General features: G+C 28.7%; 1 protein-coding gene across 2 annotated transcripts in view; it reads left to right on the top strand.

The window, feature by feature from the left end:
- LOC129960122 (retinoic acid receptor RXR-alpha-B-like) overlaps positions 1-15,736 on the top strand; it is a 179,141-nt gene continuing 163,405 nt past the window's right edge. The window contains exon 1 of one of the 2 annotated variants that reach the window (XM_056073264.1): positions 1-114. In XM_056073264.1, the coding sequence (XP_055929239.1) occupies positions 87-114 (28 nt within the window). In that variant the 5' untranslated portion in view covers positions 1-86. Of the gene's footprint in view, positions 115-14,210; positions 14,402-15,736 lie in introns of those variants that run through there. The other variant, XM_056073262.1, reaches the window with a different exon arrangement.

The raw sequence follows: 15,736 nt of genomic DNA, 5'->3' as shown, positions 1-15,736 counted from the left end.
GAATATTATAAGCAGTTGAGCAAAGGATTCTGACAATTTGGATTCGATTCCTTAAGTTTCAACATAATTCTCCCACGTGAGTCCAGATGCAAGGGATGGCAACGCACGAGAGAAGTAAGACCCCCTTTTTTATTCATATGTTCTCGAATACACCTGTTTCCACTCTCGTCATTGCAGTCCCATCATAGTTTTAAGTTCACTGACCTACAGTGTCCGATCTGATTTATGACTTTTACAACAAACAAACCGGACGCAGGTTGCTCTTCATATACCAAGGGGGAGTGAAAGATTGAGATAGAGAGAAAAAGCTCGTGAATTTGGGAAGTTTTATTTTCTAGTGCATTGCGTCATGTCAAAAATGTGACACAAAACAGGCGGGGAGGGGGGACCCTGCTGGTAGCCAATTTTTAAATTGTTTTTCTATTTCTCTTTCCAAATATAACACTGCAGCTTATTTTTTTTACTTAACTCGTTTTGTTATTAAAAGAGTGTGTTTCTTTCTACATAAATAAGGAAAGATATTAAATCTGAATTTTTCTTTTGCTTGAATTAACTTTAATGAGATAATGCAAGGATCTTTTCTTAACTAATTTAAGACATTTAAATAGCTGTTGTGCATTTCATTTCACATGTCAAACTGAAAATTTGAGTTCATTTTGTGTCGAACACAATTTGAATTACTTCTTCTTGTGGGCAAGAATGATACATATATAAATAATTGCTTTTTGATATATATCAAACTCATCCTTTTGTAGCTAAAAAGTTTTATTTTATTTCTAGAATTCTTTTTATACGAGAGAGGACGATTTGAATGTTTTGAAAATATATATATTCGATAACTATAAAATCTCATAATGTAATATCTATTTTTATTTTATTGATGCAATTTTTTAAATTTCTATGTAAAGTAAAATAATGAATAAGAATCATTTATTGAAAATCTACGTCTATAATAATGTTAATTATATACAATTGTAGATATCTGAAAACAATTTTTAATTCTTAAAAATAGCATATTATTCGCATATTTAAATATTTTATATGTAATATTAAATAACATAGTAAAGAATTCATTTTTTTAATATTTAATTTGCAGGGGACATATAATTATTTTCTAGTGAATAAATCATTATGTTGTTCCTTTTTCGAAATGGGTAATCGTTCCATTCAGTCAATAACTGCATAACTATTTTATTCAACCCATTTTTGTGCTTTTAAAAATTTTTTGTCAAAGTAATGAAATGTTACTGAATAAAAACCATCGCTTAATAAACAATATCACCCGTCTGAATTTTCCAAATTTTACAGGAAAAAAAAAGATGCTGCATTTTTTTCCAATAAATATTTATGATTCTTTCACATCTAATATAAATATGCAATTTCTTGTTCATATAAGATAAGAAAAATATAATTATTAAATTATTATCGCGAAAAATTCAGCTTCAGCTGGAATGCAGTGTTACTTAAGTTTCATTTTAAGTATGAAATGATTATAGAAGTATAATTATATAAGACAATTACATATAAAACACATATGTAAATAACTGTAGTTTTAAATCATGAAAAAAAAAACTTACTGACTACAAAAATCTATTTTTTTTTACCTACTTAAAGAGCAGTTCTGTTGATTCTGGAAAATTCATCAAATGAGAAACCATTTTGGAGGCTGAAATAATAGGTTTCATTACACTGGGTATTTGAAGACAGAGATAAAAATAAGGTTAATAAGTTTTTACTTTGATTTCAATACAGATAGAATGTCTTGTGGCGGATTTTGACAACATGAAGTCACAGAGCTAAATTATTTTGAAATTTAATTCGCTGAAAAAAAACTTACTGACTACTAAATCTATTTTTTTTACTTACTTAAAGGGCAATTCTGTTGATTCTGGAAAATTCATCCAATGTGAAACCACTCAGAATGCTGAAATAATAGGTTTCATTACATTGTGTACTTGAAGATAGAGATAAAAATATGATTAATAAATTTCTGCTTTCATTTCAATACAGATAGAATGTCCTGTGGCGGAATTTGACAACATGAGGTCACAACGCTAAATCATTTTGAGACCTCTAGTAGGTAAATTCTATTTGTATCAAGAAAGTAATGTGAATTAAATTTATTTAAGCTTCTAATTTTATCTTTGCGCTTATTTTTCAGCAAATTTGCATTATATGTATTTATCAATTAGATAAAAAAAGTTGCTGACATTTTTATATAACAATTTTTTCAATAACATAGAAGGATAAAATGGAAGTTCTGTTCAATAACTATTTGGAGAAAGTATTCCTATTTATATTCTTTCGAAATGGATAAACAGTATTAACATCCTTTGACTTAGGATGCTGAATTGTTATAAAAGACTTAGGATGCTGAAATAATAGGTTTCATTACATTGGGTATTTGAAGACAGAGTTAAAAATACGGTTAATAAATTTCTTCTTTGATTTCAATACAGATGAAATGTCCTGTGGCGGATTTTGACAACATGAGGCCACAGGCGCTAAATTATCTTAAGGCATCTTCTAGGTAAATTCTATTTGTAACAAGAAAGTAATGTGAATTAAATTTATTTAAGCTTTTAATTTTACCTTGGCGCTTATTTTTCAGCAACTCTGCATTATATGTATATATCAAATGGATAAAAAAAAAGTTGCTGCCTTTTTTATAAGAATTATTTTTAATAACATAGAAGGGCAAAATGAAAGTTCTGTTCAATAACTATTTGGAGAAAATATTCCTATTTATATATCGAATTGGTATAAACAGTATTTTGACCAAGGACTGAATGGTATTTTTTTTAACGATGCAAGTAATAAAATAGTCTCTTCTAAGATTTTTTAAAAATAATACTTAGAGAAATTTTAAGATAGTTCTTAAAAATTTTGTATAGTTGAAACTCTAAAAAACAGATTATAAAAAGAATTGTAACCGTTTTTTTACTTCTAAAAAGTTCTGTTCTTAAAAAGTTATTATATAAATTGCAAAAAAAAAAAAAAAACATTGTTCCAAAATAATATAACGAAATAAAAATTTATCACAAAATACACTGATATCCTAAATTCAGTTTATTCACATATTTTCTGATATAGAGAGTAAAATTAGATTTATATTTTTGTGGGGCGCGACAAAAATATTTTTTGATTAGTATTAAAATGATAAATGGTAAAAGAAAAATGGTAAACAGACACCAGAAATTTTTTAAATACTACTTAAATATGTATTAAATAATGTTAAAATTATAAATGGTAATGAATGAAAGACACCCAAAAAATGGAAATAAAATTTTTACAAACACAGAAACAGGTATTGAAAGACATGAATATTTAAAAATATCGCTTTTCTTGCATTGGAGAGTTTGTCTATAATTTTCTCATAATCTAAGTAATTCCTGAACTACGATTCCTGTACTGTATTTTCAATGAATAATAGTGAAAGTTCATATAAATGCGGTTGACTCATAGTATTTCATAAATAGATCTTCACGCTTTTTAAAACGGATAATGGTTTCTCTCCGGTTGCACTGCAAATTGGTATGGTGAGGTAAATTTTTAAAATTGTTCCCACGTTGGGAAATGTTGATTGTAGATCATATGCAATTGATTAATACATGTTAGTGAGGATTGAAATTTTTTCGTTTTTTTTTTTTTGTATATTTAATGAAATATCATATTCATCCTTGAAATAATGTGCTTTGATATCATCACCATATTTTGTTGCAAAGTTTGTTATACAAATATCAATAGTTTTTTCTTCTAGGTTGCATGTCAAAAAAAAAAAAAAAAAAAAAAAAAAAAAAAAAGTTGAAAGTCACTTAAAGTTCTATCAGATATAGTGCTCCTTTCAGTAATTTTTGAAATCAGATAATCACAGTGCAGAGCTTTCTTTATAGTTTTAAAAAATTACGTTTTTATAAGAAACTAATTAATACAACAAATTTCTGTAAAATAATATTAATTTTGCTTACCTCTTTCAAAGCAAGTTTATTTTTAGTTATACCAGTTCCAGTATTTTTCATCGATTCGCAATTGCTTCCACAGAAAAAGAAAAAATCGACTTTGTTCTTGTCCCAGTCTTGAACAGTTAGTAATAGTTAGAGATATTTGTCTAATGGGAGTTGATTGAAATATCCATTTGGGATATTTGTCTAATGAATTTGATATAAAAGCAACTGCATTTCCCTCAAACATAAATTTATGAGGGTCAGCCTACTCTCCCCCCTTTTTTTTCCAGAGATGCAGAGGCATGATTAAATTACAAGACTCTTTAGGAAATATGTCCACTGTGACACATTTACCTTTAGTAAATGTGTCCCTGCGTAGAAAAAAGAAATCGCTCAAGTTTCCTTAGCTTGATTTACTAACAATGCTTTTGAATATTATTGTCAAGATTTTATTCGCGAAGTGCGCACATTTTACTTAGAGCGAATACACAGGGAAGTAAGAATTACATATTTTTCTAGCGTTTTGCATACCAAAAAATAAAGCATTAACTTTTGCTACGGAATGATTAAAAAATCTATATAATTCCTTAAAAATATATAACCTTCCTTTTTAAGATTCGATTTTCCTGAAACATTCAGTATGCTTTCAAAATATTTGATACTGACAAAAATACAAAGTATATTTTCAACACACACACACAAAAAAAATATTCCAAGCCTTTTTTTTTTTTTTTTTTTCGAGGAAGGAACTGTTCGTTTAAATCATAAAACTGTGACAGTTCTAAATTTTCCCAAAACAATCTGTGATTCGAATATTGTAAATATATTAACAAGTCACACACAACACAAAGTTGTTATACGCTACATGCTTTGATTATAACGTGTATCTACATTTAAGGAGATTAATACTTCAAAATTTCTAGAATGAAAATGTTTCATTGTTTAAACGTAATTTTCTAGGTTTAAATGCTTTTTAAAAAATCTAAATGCTATTAGCTTTAAAAAAAAAGGGGGGGGGGTGAAGTAATAATAAATATCCACGTGATTTTTGTTCCAAAGCAATGAAATTTTTGCAACATTTTTCTTAATATATATTTTGACGAAAGTTATTACACGAAGTGTATTTTTTAAGTGTTTTTTTCCTATGTTGGAAATTAATCCTATGAATATTGTCGCAAAGCTTTTTTTTTTTTTTTTTTTTTTTTTGTTAAATGTGTTTTCAGAAATTTTAACTTGGGGAATTCACACAATTATTCCTTGTTTTTTTAGAATTTTTGAAAACAAAATGCATAAATATTTTCATTTATTTAAAAAAATATTTAAATTATCATTTCATTTTTTAATTATTACATGTTATTTCTGTTATGGATTACATCCAATTTTTTTAAAAAAATTTACAATTAACGAAAACGATATAATGAATTCTCTTTAAATCATTCAAAAATGGTAGTTAATAAATATTTATGAATGTTGAGAAATTCTTTTTATTTTAAAAAACTGCATTTGTTTGTTTTTATATTTTAAAACGCTTCCAGAAGTTCGCATCGGCAAAAATTCAGCAGAAAGAAAATCTCCTGAGAATAAAATACTTAATGGAAATGTGGGCAAACAGGAAACAAAAATATACAGAAATCTCTACAAAACAATGTCATCCTAAGGTCAAGAATGAGGTTATTGTCACATCCTTTTGAAGGTGCAGGGATTGCTATTGACATTTCTTGTAAAGGGGGTACTTTTTCTTCTTTATTTTATGGTAGTTGAGAATTGTTGAATGGTGAGTCAATTAGCCAATGAAAAAAAAAAAAAAAAAAAAAAAAAAAGGATCTCACAGATCTTCAAAAAATTTGAAATAAATAAATCGTAAGAGAAATATTCTAAAATATGACAGAAAGTTAATTTTAATTATAATGAGTTCGATTACATTATCTTTGTAAATTAAAAGGAATAAATAAAAACACAGTTGTTCATTTGCTCCAAAAAAAGGCATTTAGATCTTCGTCCCGATATTCCACGACTCCCTCATTTAATAATAATATTCAAATCATATGATTTTAATAACCATGTTGCAATTTATTTAGAACAAATGATTTTGATATTTCGGGTTTTTTTTCTCAATATTTTATGATTTTATTATCTTAGAAATTTCCCGAATATCACTGTTTTTGAAATTATTTATGTATTTATTTTTGGTTTTTCCATAGTTATTTCCCCCTTAGTTTCGTTTAAGTCTATTCGTTTCCATTGAGCTTCTTTGTCTTTTTTTTCTCTCTCTTCTCTCTCTCTCTCTCTCTCTTTTAGGGTAAGGGAAAAAAATTGTGAACAAGTTTGCAATGCAAAAAAATTGCTGCCTGTTCAGAACTGTGATATAGATTTTTTGGCTCACTCTCACCAGATCTCAAGTTACGAGGCGGCCACATCCAAAGCATAAGCGGAAGTCTGCTCTGGAGAATGTCATCTTTATTTCCCCGCGTTAAATTTTTAAAAATGGAATTCAAAATTTAAAGAGCACAAAAGATTAAAATTGCTATTTGGGTGTGAGAAAATGAAATTCCATTAGTTTAGTTAAGTTATATTAACGTCCCGTTTTAAAGCAACACAAGGGCTATTTTGGTACGAACCTCGTAATTTTGAACCGCTGTCAGATGACGAGGATGACGCCTGGACTGGTACTTCCCTCCCCAAACTTCCACACTGCACCAGCGTGAGGGCATTTGGCCCCGACGGATTTAGCGTGCATCAGGTCCGCTTTTACGGCGGAATAGGTCTCGGACCTGAAACCCAGACCTTAATACCAAGCTATCGCGGCCTTCAAAATTCTATTAGAAAACGAATAATAGTTACATTAAAAAAAAAAAAAAACTTAGAGTGGAAATATTACTTGAAACACAAAAGAAACTCGATTCCTTTCATCTAATCAATTTATAATTAGATGAAACGAAAACTTCTGTTTATATTATTTATTTATATGGGTATGAAATATTAACTTAAAAAAACTTATTACAGAATGAATCACGTGTTCTCTCTCTAAAATATGTACATGGATAATTTGGAGAACTCTTGCCCTTTAACCTTGTGATAACTGATGAAAAGTTCTGACTTAATTCTTAAAAAATCCTTTTCGGTGTGGACTTAGTCAGTTTTTGATGATCTGCAATCTTATTCTTCAAATATGCTCGTACGATATCTTAATTCTATTAATAGAACTTCTATTATTAAATTCTATTATTAAATTATCATTCAGATGTTTTTATCAGTAGTAAGTTCTATTAATAAAGAATGTATTGATATACCGGAGAGAATGAATGTATATAATAGCAATTTGAACTTTGAAGTTGAATGAAACTAGTTTATTTGCGAAGAATTTGAGATTTTAATTATCGATCTTCATTACAAAACCATTTCGTTAAATAATGATAGAAGTATGAATTATGCATTTTTTAGTCAATTCATAAATCCTTTCTTTCTTGAAAAGTTCTACAGTTGTGTCTGGATTAATGCTGAACTAAAAAGAAAAAAAATATATTATACCTAATACAAATTTAAAATTCAATCTAAGCATATAAATTTCTTCTATAGTCACGTGCTAATTCTACAAGTAATGCATCCTAAGGAAGGTTTAGTTTTAGTTTAGTTATATTAACGTCCCGTTTTAAAGCAACATTAGGGCTATTTTGGGAAGGACCTCGTGATTTTGAACCGCGGTCAGATGACGAGGACGATACCTGAGCTGGCAACCCCTCTTCACACTTCCACATCACACCAGCGGGAGGACGTTTGGCCCCGCCGAATTTAACGTGCACTAGACCCGCTTACACGGTGGTTCTTTGGAAGAATCAGGTCTCGAATCTCAAATCCTTGGCCGAGACCTTGCTTTGGGAGGAGATATCTTCCTCACTATGGAAACAAGTTTGAAAGAAGGGCATACCTTCCAATGCGCGAGAAAGAAAAATAATATAAACTCGTTGCCTTAGATGGTATTAATTGAAAACAAAATCTATCTATCCTATGCTGCTGTTTTTGTGACAACTTTCCTGATTTTGCAATTTTTGCCTTTTTCGAGAGGATATTTTTTTTCTCCTAAGCATTTACAATTATATTATCTTTGAGTTGAAAGAGAAAATTAATGCCCTTGTTAACACTGTTCATAAGTTTATTGGAAGATATGGTAACCATTAAAGGCAGCTATCGAACATTTAAAATATTGTAATGAGATGGCATTCCCTATTTTGATCGTTTTGCTCATTAAAATCGAAATCTTTGAATAAGAACTAACAAAGAAACCAAAACTGGTTCAAACCTAAAATATCTAATAGACTTTCACCATCTTTCGGGATAGAGACATTTTTGTCAGATGATCGAATAATGCTATAAATATATGGAAATATGTTATGATATAAGTTCATTAAAATATTTCCCAATTACATCCAACCTAAAAGATTAGTGTTTCAAATAAGAAAGTTGCTTGGACTGCGTTTAATCAGAAATGAATTCGGCTGAAAATCTCATGAAAAAAGATTAGTTCTTATTTTCGAAATGAGCCTAAGAATTGTTCAAATAATTCACTCATTTTTGAGTTTACAAGTTCTCTTAATGGTTTGAATCCCATTTTAGTTACAGGGTGAAGATGTTGTATAATCATTGTTTTAGTGAAAGTTTCTTTATGGATTGCAAATGCTAAATAAAAGGGCAATATTTCAGTCTTTAGGTAAATTTCTATCAATCTTGAAAAGAGTTCATCTCAAAATGAATACCCTTTTTCCTAGATTCCTTGTCATTCTGTCATTTCTAAATAGGATGCCCATTCTAATCGAGATTCAATAACTATTTTCTAAGCAATATAATTCCAATTGGAAAAATGCTCTAAATGATTTAATTAATTATATTTTACATTGATTGAGACAATAAATGTTCTTCTGGAAAAATTAGAATGTCAAATTTCATATACAGCCCTCTAATCATGTTAGCCATATTTAATAATCATATTAATTCTTGACACAATAACATTGAAAAAAGTTCTGATTTCTGTAACAAGCGAGATATAAAATTTTAAATTTGACTATTTTAGGAAAATCAACGATCGCAACGAGGAAAAGCTGTAAGTTGATTGGCAGATCTGTCTCGATTTGAACACTGAAATGGGTATGATTCAAAGCTTCATAACTCGGTCAGTTTTTTTTTTTTTTGCTGTGATGTTTTGGATTATCAAACAACTAAAATATAATTCATTATGTCATGTGAGACATTTTTCCAAGTGGAAGTACAATGGTTCGAAATAAGGGTTCTCAAACTTTTTAAATTTTGCACCTATTAAGAATAAAAAATGTGTGTACCATCATATTCATTTTCCATTTAAAAATCATACACCCTAAATAAAATATTTATAATGAAATTTATAAAGAAATATTTTAATAGGCAATTATATTCTTAACTAGCTGACCTATTGTTTAGTCAAAATTAGTGGTGACGGCAAATCTTAATATTATTATGCGTTTTTTTTTTTTTTTTTTTTTTTTTTTTTTGCGCTCTTTTAAGTTTTGAAATAATTTCACTTCAAGTATGTCATTCGGAAATGTTTTTTTTTTTTTTCAAACTTTGTTATTACGCTTATTAGTACAACTTCGTCAAACAGTGTGTAAATCAGAATTATTATTTTTAAATCCGATAAATAAAGATCCTAAGCAAGTGAAATGCAATTCAAGTTTTCTTAGATGAAATTTTGATAGATATATAACTCATATTATTTTAGAAGTTTTACACTGTTTTGTTCATCGCACTCTGAAATTCTCTGTACATATCTGTATGCATTCAATTATGTCATAGGAAATAGCAGTATTGTTTAAAAAACAAGCACACTTTGAAAACTTTTCATCATTGTTTGGTTCTGAAGTTAAACCTTAATTATAAGAAAAACAAAATTTCAAAAATTTTATTAAAGCATACCTTATACTGAAATCTACCCAAGATGGAGATCTAAGCTGAATTCCTTTATCTTGACCACCAACAATGGAAAAGCAAGTCAGAATGAAATATTAGTAGCAACAATGTAAACTATTCGAGCTTCACTTTAACAATGAAATATATTGTTCAAAAAATACGGTAAAAGTAGAAAGAAAAGTTATACGGTAAAATTATAGGTTTCATTGAAAATACTTTTTCAATTCTATGATGACGTAAAAATTATTTCTGTGCTATAGAAATTTCAAAAGTTATCACGGAAAAATGTCAGAATTTCACTTAATTTTGATTTAATTAAAATTCTAATTCCAAAAAATCATTCGAAGTAGCGATTTCTACCCTCCAAAGTATATATCTGTTCTAGATAAACAGTATGGGCCTTCAGAGCGCCAAGGGCACACACACACACACACACATACATACACATTCATCTTTATTTTTAATGGAAATAAAACTTTTATAACGAAATAATTGCAGTGTCAATACTTTTACAAAGAAAAAAAGTCTTCTACATATTTTAATTTCAGCCCTGTAGCCACTTTAAAGGTGGTGGGATTTTACAACTATTTTGAAGGTTTATTTAAATGTTTTGTATCAATCCAAAATAATGTAATGTATCATTGGGAGTACATGCATCCTAGTTTCATAAACACAGGCTTAGAAATTAGCTGTTAAGTCATAATTAGAGCGGTGATTTTGTACATCAGAATAATTGATGCGACTTTTTCTTTTTCTTTGGGACCATTTTTTAGAAGAAAAAAAATTTCGAAGTCCTATACCATCTGACCAATTTGGCTATGGCCATACAAATTGAAATTTTGAAAATAAAACTTTAATTCAGGATAAATTGGAATTTTTGAGTTTCATATCTTTATCCAATAATGAGCAGGCGATGATGGAAGTAAAGGTACTTTCTTTTTTCTTTAATTAATCAAAAATTTAGATTAAAGTGGAAATTTCCCATACCAGTGGTTCCTGTTCCTTATATTCAACTGACGGACCTCAAATGCTTTTTTCGTGACTGAAAATAGAATAATAAGGTAGGCTAAAAATTTGTAAAATCAAATTAAAACTAATAACTAATTTGAATTAACTAATTAATTAATAAAACTAATTACTAATTTGAATAACTATTTGGTAGAAATCATTCTATTAGATGCTTGCATGTATTTTGATCATTTTTTTTCACTTTAAAAAGGCCATTATTGAGAAAAATTGGTCCAATATATATGAATCAAAATATTTTCCATCATTTTCTACAACTTTTTCCCATTTTCATAAAATAAGTCTTGCAATTGATTGTCTTCGAATTTTTTTTGGTCCTCCCAGCTGTTCTTTGTCATTGACATCGAAATCACCTTATCGGTGAAATCTTAAATCGTTGAAACCAAAACCGACAATTAGGATATGACGGAGCAACATCATTATAAGTTTCTAAAAGTGTCTGATGGGTTTTCTGCAGCAGATATCTTCAAATTAAACAGAAAAAGCAATGAATGTCGAAAATGCAATTTGGGGCGTTCCATGATTGGGGTAATAATACTAAATGGAAAACTTTCAAAATGATAGCCATAAAGTAATAATAAATTGGCAAATCCCGAAACCGTTGTCGTTTATTTAGATACTCCGTATGTTTACCAATATATGACGCTGATTAAAATACATGCAAGCACCTGATATATTTTGGGGAAAATTCATTCGAAATTCGATGATCTTCAACTATCAGCAGCTGATGATTTATTGCTCACTGACATCACCAATGGAATATGTTTGCATTTTGCAATAAATATCAAATACTCAAATGACTGTTAGGGTGATTTTATTTCTGGCTCCTGTATTATACTAATGAATATTTACGGAAATACTGTACCATGATGGTATAAGTTGATGAAATAAATTATTAACTGTATGAATACATTAGTAGATCAGATTACTTGACTGAGTGCTTTTCTTTTTAAAATACAAAATAAAGGTATTAATTTGTTTACTTTAAACGATGAATCAAAAGAATCCGTGTTCAGTCTTCTTAAATTTCATTTCCTGCTCCCTTTGCTTCCTCCGGTTTCAAATATGAATTTCAATACATCCCTTTCATTGCGATGACTATAAAGTTATGAAAGCAGTTGGGATGGAATTTTCAGTCTAATTTTCTACAAACATGTACTTTTTTTCTTTTTTTTTTTTGTAGAATTTAATAGTGTCCTAATTAGTAATGTTCCTTTTTTTTTTTCAGGTAACATGCTTATAAAAATATCTTTTTGAAGCATAGATTCATTTTGATCGCATTTAAAGTGAGAAAACAGTTCCATTTCAAGTATCAGATGTTTTCTATGCACTGAAAGAAACAAATCCATCTGAGTCATGAATATCCTCATTGTAATTTGACAACAATGTTACTATTGCCAATATATATCTCGACGTCTGTTTTTGCGATTTTCACCTACTAAACGTCACGCGTTTTATCGGTAATTATAGGAATCGAGACTAGATGGTTCTAGGTTCGAAACTAAAGATCTGTCGTCCAGATTCCACTAAAGATCTGTCGTACATTCGGGCCTGTAAACGCTCTGCAACACATGCAGTGCGCGGAAACTTGATAAAGGGGGTAGTAGTATTGCTGTTGTCCTCGTCATATCAGCACGATTCAAAATTACGAAGTCCGTCCCATAATAGCCGTAATGTTTCTGTCAAACGGGATATTAATATAACCAAGCCAAACTCCGCCTAGTTCTGCAATGTAGAGGGCAGTCGAAAGTTTCGTTGTATCATCATCGTCATTAAGAAAGATACATTTAGCGACATACTAAAACTTTGGTGACCATATCAGAAAGACGTTTTGGATTTGTTTTTTTCTTGTATCAATAAGTGAACGGAAATATATGAATATATACAGTTTGATCAATTCAATTTATCAATGATTCTATTCGTGTCAAGAGATTAATAGAAGAGGTATTCTAGAGTTATCCTTAAAAATACATATTAGAAACTCCAATGTTAATTTTGGTATTATTTATCTAATGAGAAAACCGCGTCAACTTTTCTTAAATAGCTTTACTGTAATTAAAATATTAGTGTGCATATCAGTCTCTCCGAGGCTCGAGTCTTAATATTATTTAATTGGCTCCTGTGAATCGATTGGTAAATGTGAATCAGACATGAGTCAATTAGATGGTTGATGTGAATTAGACATGAGTCAATTAGATGGTAGATGTGAATCAGACATGAGTTAATTAGATGGTAGACGTGAATCAGACATGAGTCAACAAAGCAGTTGCAACATTCAAATATGCATCACATCAAGCTTTCAAACGTGAAGGGAACAAATATCTTCTAATTAGTTTATTTTGTTACTGTTACTCATCATAGTTATTTGCTCTGTAAAATTCGGTAAATACTATTATTGTGAAAACGTTATTAATTAATGTTTTCACATAAGCATATTATTTTACAATTGCAAACCTACTAAACTCTATGAGTAGTGATAATTTGATGCTCGTATGATGCACATGCAAGGTGATTAAAGGGTTAAATTTATTTAACTGATTTTTTTAATTATTTCTGAATTGTTGTCATTTTATAGCTTAAAAACTGCCATCGAATATTCTTTGTAAATTCAGGTATCAAAAATTTACCAGAAAATGTTAGTTTTGAAAAATACGTTCAATTTTATACGACAGAGATCCTTTAAATACGGATTTGTTTCTGCATATTTTTAGCGAAATGTTGAAAGCTTAACGAAATTTAAAAAGTTCGCTCATTTTTAGTATGACTGTTTTCATTCTGTTCCGAAATACGGAATCCCAATTTTGGCGAGATGTTTTAAGTTGGCGACGAGAAATATTACATTTATTATATGTTAATAAATAATTTGTTAGAAAGAAGCAAAATTCTTTTAAATAAATAAATTTTTTAATGTTAATGGTACAAATAATCAGATAGGCTTGCATGAAATCTCCGAATGACTATTATTAAAGTCGCTCAAGAGTTAATATAAAAATGAGATAAAGAAAGTTATTTAATACAAAGGATTTTATTTATAGAATTTTCAAAGCTAAATTAGACACATTACAATGAATGAAAAAGAAAATTTTACAAAGCATTTCTTCCAAATATAACACATTCTAACCGATATTTGCGTCATCCATTTTTATGACGTAGATTAACCTATAAGTTGAATGGCCAATCTGACCTTTTTCTCGATTATTTCGCTTCAATATACTCCAAATGTTATTTACTTAAGCATCATCTGCTTTAACCATCTGGTTCGTTCCAAGGCCATTTGGAAGAAAATAAGCGAAACTGTAGCTTTATTCCATTTAAGAGCTGGTGAAAATCATTTTGTCTCATTCATCACATTTAAAAACGTTCAGAATGTGTGGAATCTAATTCTCTCCCATAGGTTAGCGGTAAAAGGTTTCCAATTTATATTTCGGCTTCCTTATTATTCTAAGAAATGGATCCCAATTATTATTATTTTCCGGATCAAGTTCCTTTCCATTATGGTGAGTCGCTTTTTCCTTGAAATTTTGTCTCTAAATAATCGGTGGTTTTCACTTTCGTATAATTCTTTGACCAATCATTTTAATCTTTGTAAAAGAAAACAACAGTAAGTGATGATAATTAATGAGTATAGTAATAATGATTTTGCAGCGATGATAATTAATGAGTATAGTAATAATGATTTTTGCAGCGATGATAATTAATGAGTATAGTAATAATGATTTTGCAGCGATGATAATTAATGAGTATAGTAATAATGATTTTTGTAGCGATGATAATTAATGAGTATAGTAATAATGATTTTTGTAGCGATGATAATTAATGAGTATAGTAATAATGATTTTTGCAGCGATGATAATTAATGAGTATAGTAATAATGATTTTTGTAGTGAAGATAATGAGTATAGTAATAATGATAATAAAACAAAAATTATGAAAAAATCTTTGTTTCTAAGATTTGTTTTTAATATGTAGATTGGAATTTTATTTTAATTGCGACGTATTTATATTTAATTTCGCTACCATTATTTAATTTAAAATGAATTCTTTCAGACTCTAATTTTACATTGCGCTCCAAATGTTGTATAAATTCTTGGAGTTTTATAAAAATGTATGCCGACATGTTGAGATTTAAAAAAAAAGTTTGTAAACTTTTAACAAGAATCTTCCCAAAGGAATTAAATTGCAATGTAATTTCTTTTTTTCTCCAAAAAATAAATATAGTGTAAAATTTCACTGATCAAATATATGGAAAAATGTATATTTATATTTTTCAAAATGTATTGAAACCATCGTTATATTTTTTATTTAAACAATCGTCTCCTTAACAACTGTCGATGAAAAGATATGTATTTACATTTTAATTCTATTTGAAATGTGTATTTCATCTATGTATAATTCATTAATGTAAATACTTCTTTGAATGTGTATTCAAAAAATTTATCTCAGCCGTTTGCATATTTTATCTATATTGTTATCCGAATCTCTATCTGCAAAATGAAAATATCGCAGAAGTCGTTTGAACAGCATCTTTTTTCTGAAAATTAGAGTTTATGAAATTTTTTTTAGACAAATAAATTGTTGGTTTCTTAATTTCTGCTATTATACAAAAAACAAAATATATTTTGATTATTTGGTTTACGTATCGATTCGTCTCCGTGATAATATTTTGCCAAAATAAATGATCAAGAATTATGATTAAAAAATGTCTAATTATTTTTATCTCCACCTAATTGGTTTAAAGATGTTACTTTTATGCCCGGAATCTCAGTATACGTTCACCCAAAAAAGTATTCGGATAAATTACACTTTATTCATAAATAAAATGTATGTTTTTC

The sequence above is a fragment of the Argiope bruennichi genome, chromosome X2 (assembly GCF_947563725.1).
Source record: "Argiope bruennichi chromosome X2, qqArgBrue1.1, whole genome shotgun sequence".
In the NCBI taxonomy this organism is placed as follows: domain Eukaryota; kingdom Metazoa; phylum Arthropoda; class Arachnida; order Araneae; family Araneidae; genus Argiope; species Argiope bruennichi.
Note: the sequence above shows the minus strand (reverse complement) of the source record. Positions and strands in the feature narration are given on the sequence as shown.